This window comes from Nematolebias whitei, chromosome 12, assembly GCF_014905685.2.
Source record: "Nematolebias whitei isolate Nwh7 chromosome 12, NemWhi1, whole genome shotgun sequence".
Lineage (NCBI taxonomy): Eukaryota > Metazoa > Chordata > Actinopteri > Cyprinodontiformes > Rivulidae > Nematolebias > Nematolebias whitei.
In genome coordinates, this window is record NC_056509.1 from 26068774 (window position 1) to 26080167 (window position 11394).

Here is an 11394-nt window from a genome sequence, read left to right on the forward strand (position 1 = left end):
TTGACAGTCCCTGTCACATCTGAGCTCATTCAGAGACTTCAAGTCTGGTTCAGAAAAACACGCACACGCACGCACACATCTCCAGGAAAGAGTTGAGCGCCTGCTATAAAATGATCCATTTACCTTGCAGATGAAACATGAAGCCCGATCACCGCTGGCTGTCTCTGAGCTGGTTCTTACCCCCTCCCGGAGGTCTGGGCAGCATGCTGAGAGCGACCTGCTCCAAAAAACAAAACAAAAAAAAAAAGACTGAAATAATTCAGGTGTCCCGAACCATCCGTCTCACAGCACGGAACGGCCTGCAGAACCAGCTGTGCCCTTCAGGAAACCCATATCCACCGGATGAAAGACGGTCCCCTCCGCTACCCCCCCTCATGCCAAATGTTCCTCCGCTTTCCTCGGTCGGATGGACGGACGGGTGGATGGATGGGTGGATGGATGGATGGAGAGGGAGGGGTGGGGGGGCTAAGGAGAAGCAGCCTGAAGGGTCCCGGTGTGGCTCTTTGGAGGCTGCAGCTGTGCGCGGATCGCCTGTATTGCGCATCCGCTTGCGTGTGCGCCTCCAGAGGTGAGGGAGGAAGGGAGGGGGGAGAAAACGCCTCCTGTGTGAGGGGACTGTGTTGCGCTCAATCCCACCAGATGTTCGTTCACGCGCTCAGTTAATCCCGACTGACGGAAAGGTCGCAGCCTGAGTATCCTCACTGTTTTTTTTTTTGTCTTTCAGAGCAAGAAGCGCGCGCTCCTGTGCGCGGAATGGTAATCGGTGCGCTCCCAGCCTCTCACAGAGAGCGCTTGTGTGCGCGCAGATGCAGTTGCCTCCCAGCCCATCTCTCACAGGCAGGGCATCATCATTTATTCATGCGGACACAACTCTGTTGCACCGAGACGCAGTGGACCTGGAAAAGCTCTGATGTGGATCACATTCGGACTTACAAGAGGTGGGGCAAGATTTTAAATAAATAAATAAAAATCCTTTGCAGCATGAGCATTCATCTGAAGCCAAAAATAGCAGCTGAACGTTTTGATTTTATTTTTTAAGTTGTTTTGGGCGGTGTTGAGCTGGCCGGAACAGAAAGACCAGACCTCAGTCCCTCTGGATCAACTTGGCACCGGGACCCATCATTATCTGATGCTCCAATCTTTGAAGATTTTACAAGTTGGAAAAAATGAAGCACATCTGTGCACACGTGCATTATGTTTCCCCTCCACATCTTGTTTTTCAAGAACAATGCCTGAAACCTGAGGAGTCCTGCTGCAGGTCCAGCCCAGTCCAGTCCCAGGAGGTGCAGACTGACCAAAGCTTCGTGAACACTTGTACTCCAACTCATTCTGAAGAAACTGCATTTCCTGCGAAAATGCTGAATACTTATTGCAGAAGAACTTGCTGAGAAACAGCTGAAATTATCTAAAAAAAAAAAAAAAAAACTTGCTGAAATGTAGCTGAAATGAAAGAACAAGCCTAAATTAGCAGAAGAAAGCAGAAAAAAACACACAATTACTGAAATTTGTTTAAATATTAAAAAATTGGGAGATAAAAAGCTAAGAATACTGCAGAAATTAGCAAAAAATGGCTGAAAAGTAGCTGAAAGACAGAAGACGAAAGCAGAAAGAACTAATGTGCTCCAAAAATGTGGAATTAGCTCAAAAAGCTAAAATTAGCATAAAACAGCTAAATAGTTGAAACTAGCTCAGTTAAACTGAAATGAACTGAAATTTGCAGAAATAAGTTAATTGGTCTGCAAAGTAGTAGAAATTACCATGAAAAATACGAGTTTATCTGAAAACAGCTGTAATTAGCTAAAAAATGCTAAAAAAAAAATATAGATGAAAAAAATCTTAAATTAGCAGAAGCAAGCAGAAAGAAAGAACTCCTCTTTGTCCAACTAAACTAAAAGAAGCATAAATTATCACAAAAAAATGGAAGATATCTGAAAAAAAGCAGAAATTTCAAATAAAAAGCAGCTGAATAGTAAGCAAAGAAGCAGAAAGAAGCTTAAATTACCAGAAGGGAGAGAGCACAATTGAGCCCAATTATGCTGAAAGAAGCAGAAATGAGCACAAAAAGTGGAAATTATCTGGGAATAAAAAGCAGAAATTAGCACCAAAAAAAACTGCTGAAAAGTAGCTAAAAATGCAGAGAGAAGCTTAAATTACCAGAAGGAAGCGGAGAGAGAACAATTGTGCTCAATTAGGCTTAAAGCAGAAACTAGCATAAAAAGTTCAAATTATCTTTAAAAAGGTAGAAATTTGCACAACCCCATAAACTTAAAATACCATAAGGAAGTGTAGAAAGCACATTTTTGCTGAATTAAGCTGAAAAAAGTTTAAATGATAGCAAAAAGTGTGGAATTAGCAGAACAAGCTAAAATTAGCATAAAACAGCTAAATAGTAGCTGAAAGAGCAGAAAAAGCTGAAGCTATCAGAAATAATCTGAAAGGTGCATAACAAGCTGAAAACAGCAGAAAGTTGGAAGTACAAAAATGTTAAGGCTAACAGAAGTAATCTGAAAGGATCACAAAATGTGAAAAAAAAAAACAGCTGAAAGTAGCTGAAAAAAGTTTAATTTTGCAGAAGGAAGCTGAAAGAAGCTGAACCAGAACAAAATGTGAAAGGAGCAGTTAAAGGTTGTAAACATATCTAAATATTTGAAGGATGTAAAATGAGCTCAATTCATTTTCTATGAGAAAAAAGGTGGCAGAAAAGGCAAAATATTTCAAAAAGCTAAAGTTGCTGTAAAACCAAAAGTCATAGCAGGATTGTTCTTAAAGAGCTGAATGTTTTGATATTTGTTGACCTAATACAAAAACTGTGGAATGAGAAAGATGCTGAAAAATGTACAGAAGGAAAATGGATCACAATAGTGTGAATGCTTCATAAACACTCACTATTAAAGGCGTAGAAAGGATCCACATGGCCCGCAGCCTTCCATGTCACACTTTTAGACTCACTTCATTGTGAGAAATGATGAAGCAGCTTTTTGATCAAACCTCGAAAATAACTTCATGTGATATCTGTCACATTATGTTAACGACTTTCAGCTACTACCATGTCAAATTTTAGCTACATTTTTACTAAAATATTTCTATTGGATGAGTTTGATTAGCTGTGACAGCTAGCTTGAATCTGACACAAATCATGATGACATCACTTTCTGAAAGTTTTATTAAAATCTGTCCAGTGGTTCATGAGATATTTTGCTAACAAACAAACAGGGTTGACTCCAGCAATTAACACTGATGTTTTAAGCAAAGCTCTTACACAGTACACATCACTTGGAGTATGTGTTGTGAATGACTCTCAGCTACTACCACACCACATAACCCAATATCTGTTGACCAATAATGTGTTTTCAAATGTTAGTTTGTTGTGGCGGCCATCTTGAAATGGGTTGGCTACAAACATTAAACAATTATAGACGTTCCTTCAATGATTATTTAAGGTTTCATTAAAATCAGTCAAGTGGTTCATGAGTAATTTTGCAAACAGAAATACAAATTTGAATCCAAATAGGTAATGGCTAAATAAAAAAGACCTTGTGCAATCCATCAGTTCTGAGAACATACGGATCTTTCTCCGATACCACCACACCAGATTTCAGGTCAGTATCAATAAACATGACCAAGTTATAACCGTGGTTGTATTGTTGTTAATCAGTTCTAGAGGTTTATCCAATGATTACTTTCTGCAAGTTTCAATACATTTTTTTCTAGTGGCTTATGAGATATTTTGCTAACAGACACACACATAGACATGGACATTTCAGGTACTGACCCAGTCTTTGGTGTTGTCTGCATCATCTTGATCTCAGTATTTGAAGTGGTTTTAACATTGAGGAGCAGCAGAAATCAATAAAAAAATGTGGGTCTTGTTGCTGCTGGGACGTGTTAATGTCAAGGCCTCTCGTGACCTACGCTGCGAGTGTCTCGTCAGTCATCGCCCGCTGACGGCATGACATTTGAAATGACACGGACACGGCTTTGCTTTGTTCTTTTACTGCAGTGATCCATGATTGTTCAGGAAGTGCTGGTAGGTGAGGCGGTCCGCACGCTCGCCCGTGCGGCTCTTTCTCTCCAGAAACAGGGCCACGTTGCTCCGGCGAGGGTCGGCGATGCTGCGACTCCACGGGGTCTCTGCGGTCCCCAACAGCTCACGGACACGAGCGGAGATGACCTGTGGGACAGCAGGGGTCGAGATCTTTGACAGAGCGGGAGTTATACTGTCTGGATGAGTTACAGAGAGGGTAGCACATCAAGGTTTACATGGAAGAGAAGTTATGGTGTCTTCAAAAGATATTCTGAACTTGTGCACATTTTGTCACTTCAAAGTATTTTACGTGTAATCGACTAAGATATAGTTGTGCGTAATTGTGAAGTAGAAGGAAAATGGGCAATTTGGGCGAGGAGAGCATTAATCATATAGCAGCCAAGAAGCCCGTGCTGACTCTGGTGGAGCTGCAGAGATCCACATGGGACAATCAGTCCTGTCCACAAATCTGTCCTTTATGGAAGAGTGGCAACAAGACAATTGTTGAAAGAAAGACATCAGAATTCTTGTTTTTAAAAGGAGACGAACCAAACATGTGGAAGAAGACGGTCTGCTGAGATGAGACAAAAACTGAACTTTATGGCCTAAATTCAAAATGCTATGTGTGGCAGAAAACTGACATGGCCCTGAACGCACCATTCTGTGAAACGTGGTGGTGGCAGCTTCATGCTGTGGAAATGGTTTTTTACTTTAAACTCGGAGCCTATGAGAAGATGGCTGGAGCTCACTGTACGGCAACACTGCAGGAAAAACCTGTAAAAACCTTGAGACTTGAAGTTCACCTTCCAGCACAACAACGGCCCAAAACATCCAGTCAGAGCTACGATGAAGAGTTTAGATCAAAACCTTTTCAGGTTTTAGAACGGTCCAGTCAAAGTCCAGAATCAGCCAGAAGACTTGAAAAGTGCTGTTCAAAGAAGCTCTTCTTCAAATCTGACTGAGCTCGAACTAAAAATGGACAAAAATATGTGAAGCCAAAGACAAACCTAAAAAGACTTGGAGGTTCTACTGACTCAGGAGGGCTCAACACACTTTTCAGATTTTTATTTGTAAAAAATAATAATAATTAAAAATAAGTTTTGAAAACCATGTATAATCTTTTCCACATAAGAATTATGCTCCACTTTGTGTTGGCCTAACACACGGGTGTCCAAAGTGCGGCCCGAGGGCCATTTGCGGCCCTTGGATGGATTTTTTGCAGCCCACGACTGGAATTTAATGAATACATTTTGGCCCACAGACTACAGAGATGTAGAGCTTCTTCAGATTTATTATCCATCCATCCATCCATTTTCTTTACCCGCTTATTCCATTTTGGGTCACGGGGGTCGCTGGTGCCCATGTCCAGCAATCACTGTGCGAGGGGCGGGGTACACCCTGGACGGGTCGCAAGTCCATCACAGGGCTCAGATTTATTATTTATAAATAATATCCTAAAAGTAATATCCTTTGGATCCTTTGGATATTACTTTTAGGTTTAACAGTAAACCAGATGACAAAATAAATATCTCAAAATGAGCAATTAAGTTTAATACAAACCTTTTTTTTGTCATTTCATGGTACAAAGCATCACAGACCCTTACTGACTACTATCAAAAAGAACATTTTTGGAAAATCATTTACAAAACTTGACTAAATATAGCAAGTGTTTACCAAGAAAATACATTTACATTGATTTAATAAGTGATAGAGGGAATTAGTGCATTCTTAAAGGAACATAAAGTGGGGACAAGCTACATCTAAGCTGATCAGTTTTATTAGTGACTGTTTAAACTTTCCATAAATCTGTTTTAGCGATTGCAGCTGCACAATTTTTCAGAACTTCATTCACCATCCATGGTCCAAAAGAGTGATCAACTCCCTTTTTAGTGCTTTTTTTTTTAAGGAACAGTTTCTCATATTACACTTTTTTTTCTTCTGAGAATAGATTAAAATTAAAACAAAAAGCAATAGACTCAACAAAAACAAAAACATTAAATCATTTTTCAAAAATCCAACAGTGTTCAGTCAGGTCTTCTGGATGGTTTCTTTTTGGGGGGTTTTCTGAGACGTTTCATCCTTCATCCAAAGGACTTCTTCATTCAGAGGAGCCACAAACAAACTGCAGTCTCACAAGCACCACACTCCCCTAGTGGAAACATAGTGGCTCTTCAGACTGAATAAGTCCTTTGGATTAAGGACGAAACATCTCAGCAAAAAAAGAAACCATCCAGATGACCTGACTGAACTTTGTTGGATTTAAACCTGGATTATTGAGCATACTTTGGGGCCTTTTAAAAATATATACAAGGTTAATGTTTACAAGGTAATGTTTTGGAATATTCAACATTGTTCAGTCAGGTCATCGGGACAGTTTCTTTTTTTGTGCTGAAACGTTTCACCTTCGATCCGGAAGGTTTCATCAGTCAAGAAAACCCACAACACAAAACTGATTCATCCCCCAACAGCTTACTCCAAAGTGGAACAAACCTGGTTTGTTCCATCCATCCATCCATCCATCCATCCATCCATCCATCCATCCATCCATCCATCCATCCATTATCTTTTATCCGCTTCTTCCATTTTGGGTCATGGGGGTCACCAGTGCCCATGTCCAGCAATCACTGTGCGAGGGGCGGGGTACACCCTGGACAGGTCGCAAGTCCATCACGGGGACACATAGAGACAAACAACCATTCACTCTCTCACTCACAACTAGGGGACATTTTGGAGTTATCAGTTAGCCTAACATGCATGTTTTTGGTCTGTGGGAGGAAACCAGAGCACCTGGAGAAAACCCACGCATGCACGGAGAGAACATGCAAACTCCACCCAGAAAGGCCCCCGGACCGGGATTTGAACCAGGGACCTGCGCACTGAGAGGCAGCAGCTCTACAGTTGTGCCACCGTGCTGTCGAGTTTAAAAATCGACACAAATAAATAAATAAACTACCACAAAAGATATCTACGCTTTTGCTTATTCTTAAATTCAATTTTTTTGTGGATCGCAAAGGCTTTCATCACGTCAGCTGTGGCCCTCATATAAAAAAGTTTGGACACCCCTCATCTTTAACGTAAAATCCCCGTAAAATACTGTAAAGTTTGTCGTAACGTGACAAAATGTGGAATAGTTCAAGGGGTAAGAAGGCGCTGGATTTTATCTTTTAGCAATTTTAGTCAAAGAACTTGTATTATAACCTGAAAAATAAAATCCAAATACCTCATTATCTGTTGACACTTGTAAAACAGGAGTTTATGTTAAATCTCTAAGCTCAAATCAATTTAGTTGTAACTTCATGAAGATATTTTTTAGAAAAGGGCAAACATCATGTAGTAATAATCTATAATAAGTAATCTGGTGCTTGACGGTGATGCTGGGTTACAACAGCTTGATTTGGATTTCACACGTTCACAGGACGTGTGCCAAACAGGATGTGTGACAGCACCGAGCTGGCACAATTATCTGAGTCGTATGGTCCACTTAGAGCGCTGAGATTTGCAGTAATTGGGTTTTAAAGATCTTATTAGAAGTGATGTGCCTTGATGTTTCAGCATCTAAACACAAGCTTATTGCTGCCACATGATTTTGTTGAAATGTATGTGAACATTTACAAAACAACCTCCTCTCTCCCAGTTTAGACTTAGACTTTTATGTATTCTTATTACCTGCATGTCTTTAAAATCTGTTATTCCAAGTCTTGGCAGGTAATTGCAGTTTACATAAATGAGCTTTCTTCCGGTGATGAAATTCTCTGTGAAACAAGCCTGCAACAGGAATAAATAATGTTACAGACTGACAGAAATCTGTTTAATTAAAGTAAAGATCTGGGTTTAGTTAAAGCAGTGTGGACTTACTTTGTATTGAGGAAACCCTAATGACTCGATCCACTCAGCGACCTGATCACAGTTCCACTGTAAGAACGCCATGTTGACCGTAGACACGTTGCCATGGAGACGGCTTCTTACTGAGCAAACCAAGGAGATTTAACGAATTTAAAAGTTTTTTCCCAATAAGGAGATGCGTGTACTGTATTTAGTTTTGGCTTCGCTGATTTAGGTGAGAAACAAATTACAAATCAGACTTTTCGAAACAAATAAATATGTATAAATACCTGAACTTGCCATCTTGGACAGAATTAATCAGAGTCTCGTTATTTGGGGCGTCTTGAAAATAGCGTATATTGATTGGCTGTTACAAATCTTTGTCCCGCCCACAGTCAACGAAATCAGCGAATGACATAACCATCTGCATCGGTCTGTGTCATGGATGGCCGTTCCAGTTTGGTGTTGTAGATCGGGTAAAAGCGCAGCTTCGCACTGCCACGGTCCTGTCCTTCTGAACCATCTGGAGCTGCTGAAGTTCTTCTCACTGTGGGTCGGTAGAAAGGCTTTTAAAGCAATTCAGACACACTGACAAACCACAATGGCAGCACTTATCTTCCGTCCATTGATAAACAAAAAGGTAAAGCACATTCTCTCTCGTATTTACTGAATTTTGAGTTTTGTTTGATGCTAATGCAGCTAAAGCGGCTAAGCTGCTAAGCTGGTTAGGCTAAAGTCACACGTTGGACTTCGTTCACCCTGTTCTTCCAGAGTTACTCTATAGATTGGCTTTTTTTTTTTGCATTTTACATTATGATGTAAGCATTCAGACAAGGCTCCGACTATTCGTGGGCTGCAAGCACTAAAATAATAATTATTTTTTAAATGAGGTTCTGCTGTGTTTTTTCCAGGTTCCTTTCCAGCTGGGTCGCGTTTGTTACTCGTCTTCAGTGGTAAGATTCACTGACATCCATTTATAACACAGCCATAAGATAAAGTTTGTCAGGTTTTAATCTAGATTTGTTGTGTTTAAAGGTTCTCACTATAAAGTATAGAATCAAAAAATAAACAGGGTATTCTGAACTATATCAAACGACTGAGTTTGAAGACTTTACTGTAGTTTTTCCAGTTGTTTTTTTGAATTTTTTTTATTATTAAATCTGAAATGCGGGTCTACATTCAATGTAAACAAAAAAAAAGGCAAATCTGCTGAACCTGTGAAACCTTGAATTATGTGACTGATCTATAGCAGCCTGGTCATAGTCTGTAGGTACGCAAATATAGCTGGGAAGTTTAAAGTTTAACTTGTCTCTTTCACAAAGATGCACATGCTAGTTGGCATCCTGTCACAAATCTGGCTTACAAATTTATAATTTAAGGACACTTTATTTGATATAAGAACAATACTTTACAGATTTCGGTTCCATTCTTTATGAATTTCATTTTGTCTAGTCTGTATGGTTCTGCAGTGAGTACCTTTTAGGTTATTTCTTACCTGATATATTATTTAATAAGTTGCAAACAAAGACGTGGGTTTAAGGGGGAAAAAAAAATTGGGTTGTTACGGTTTTGTAATACTTTTGTGTTAGTTAGGTTACCTGTCTTTCAGGATTATTAGTTTACAATTTCTAAGAAGTTTCATGGAAAAGTTGTACCTGGAAACAACTCAGAAATTGTAATAAAAGTATGAATTAAAGGTGTAGTTGGCAAAAGTTACATAACTTCTCTTTATTATATGTGATATTAAAGTTCTGTTATGTGCATATCCTACAAAATACAAAAAGCAAAATAAACACAATATTTAAGAAATGTATATACATTATTTTACCCATTTTGTTACATAACAGGCATATTTTATTTTGAACTTGGTGCAGCCAGCTTGAAACAGGAAGTGACATCAAAGAGGAACTCTTTAAAACGGGGAAATGTTTTGTGATTATTGAATCCATATTATTTGAACTCTGTTTTCCTCCTGTTTCTGATAGGCACTCAAAATAATCTAAAGAAACATCAGATTTTTCTCTGTTGTCATCCATTGTAGCCATGCTCCGTTCACATGCAGCTTGAACTGTAACTGAACTTCCTGTCAGTGCGCATGAGAATATCAGCAACGGTTCATCTAAGCCGTGTGATTTATTTATTATTTTTTTGCAATGCATTATTAATGTTTCCAAAAAAAGCATGATATTTATTACAAACAATTGATGTAGCCGTCAACAGGCTCTTTAAAGTTTAGAAGAACAATCATGGGGTTGTTTTAAACGACGCAGTTTGACAGAGTAGTCCTCACCTTAATGACAAGATGCAGATTCTGCTTCTTTGCTTTGTTATTATTGTCCCCACTATTATGACAATGTTTCTTATTAATGTTAACTTAAAATTTAAAACAGTCAGCTCAAAAAATGGCAATCAAGTTATTGTTCAATATTTCATGAATGTTGATTCTCCAGCTAGGCTTGGAAATGTCTTGATAATAAATATTTGAACTGAGTGAACAGAATCTCCTGCATTCACATGAAAGCTGTCTGGAGAACTTTGCACCCGTCATAGTGGTTAATAAATGGCACTGAAGCTGTGAACTCTGTAACTGTGAATATTAATCATGTGGTTTTTATTTTATTTTTTTTATTTTTAGCCCACCACCAAGCTCTTTATTGATGGAAAGTTTGTTGAGTCCAACTCGAATGAATGGCTGGATATTCACAACCCTGTGAGTATTTACTCCTGCACACAGAAGCTGGGTAAAGAAACGTGTGATTTTGTCACAGCAGATTGGGAACATTTCTGTTTGGAAACAATTATTGGTTTTCAAAAGCCTAATCTGTAAAGCAAGCGGAAAAAAATTAAACATGCGAAACCTGTTATGATTTAGATGAGTCAGCTGTAGAACTTGGATTTATAATATTAAAAAAGTATCCGTTTCTCAACTTGTGAAAATTCAAAGATGAAAACGATCAACTCCTTCGATTGATTATATTGATAAAATGTCCAGGCTGTGATTGAAAGTACTGAACCTGTCGCTTTGGACCGTCTTCTCTTCAGGCGACCAATGAGGTGGTGGGGCGCGTTCCCAAAGCCACTCAGGGAGAGATGCTGGCTGCTGTGGATTCCTGCTCCAGAGCGTTCCGGTCCTGGTCCGAGACGTCCATCCTCAACAGGCAGCAGATCTTCCTGCGCTACCAGCAGCTTATCAAGGATAATATTGTAGGGAAATCTACGAGCGCCACGTGCACATCATCACCTAAACGCTCATTTATCTGATGAACTGATTCTCTGCTCTTTATTCCTGGATTATTTCAGAAAGAACTGGCAAAAATAATCACCTTGGAGCAGGGCAAAACTCTCGCTGATGCAGAGGGAGATGTATTTAGAGGACTGCGTAAGTAATAAAGACCACTTCTTGTGGGATGTGTGGGACTGATGGTCCCGACTGAATGACATACAGTGGGTTGCAAAAGTATCCCCCCCCCATCCCACCCCCACCCCCAAACAACTCACCAACACCCTCATCACCCACTACTCGACCTACTACCTACCTAGCGTCACTC

General features: G+C 39.7%; 1 protein-coding gene across 1 annotated transcript in view; it reads left to right on the plus strand.

The window, feature by feature from the left end:
• The first annotated feature begins 8288 nt into the window (after positions 1 to 8288).
• Positions 8289 to 11394, plus strand: part of LOC119418090 (methylmalonate-semialdehyde dehydrogenase [acylating], mitochondrial) — a 16937-nt gene continuing 13831 nt past the window's right edge. The window contains exons 1-5 of the mRNA XM_037685343.1: positions 8289 to 8486; positions 8758 to 8799; positions 10482 to 10556; positions 10889 to 11050; positions 11147 to 11225. Of these exons, the coding sequence (XP_037541271.1) occupies positions 8448 to 8486; positions 8758 to 8799; positions 10482 to 10556; positions 10889 to 11050; positions 11147 to 11225 (397 nt within the window). The 5' untranslated portion in view covers positions 8289 to 8447. The remainder of the gene's footprint in view (positions 8487 to 8757; positions 8800 to 10481; positions 10557 to 10888; positions 11051 to 11146; positions 11226 to 11394) is intronic.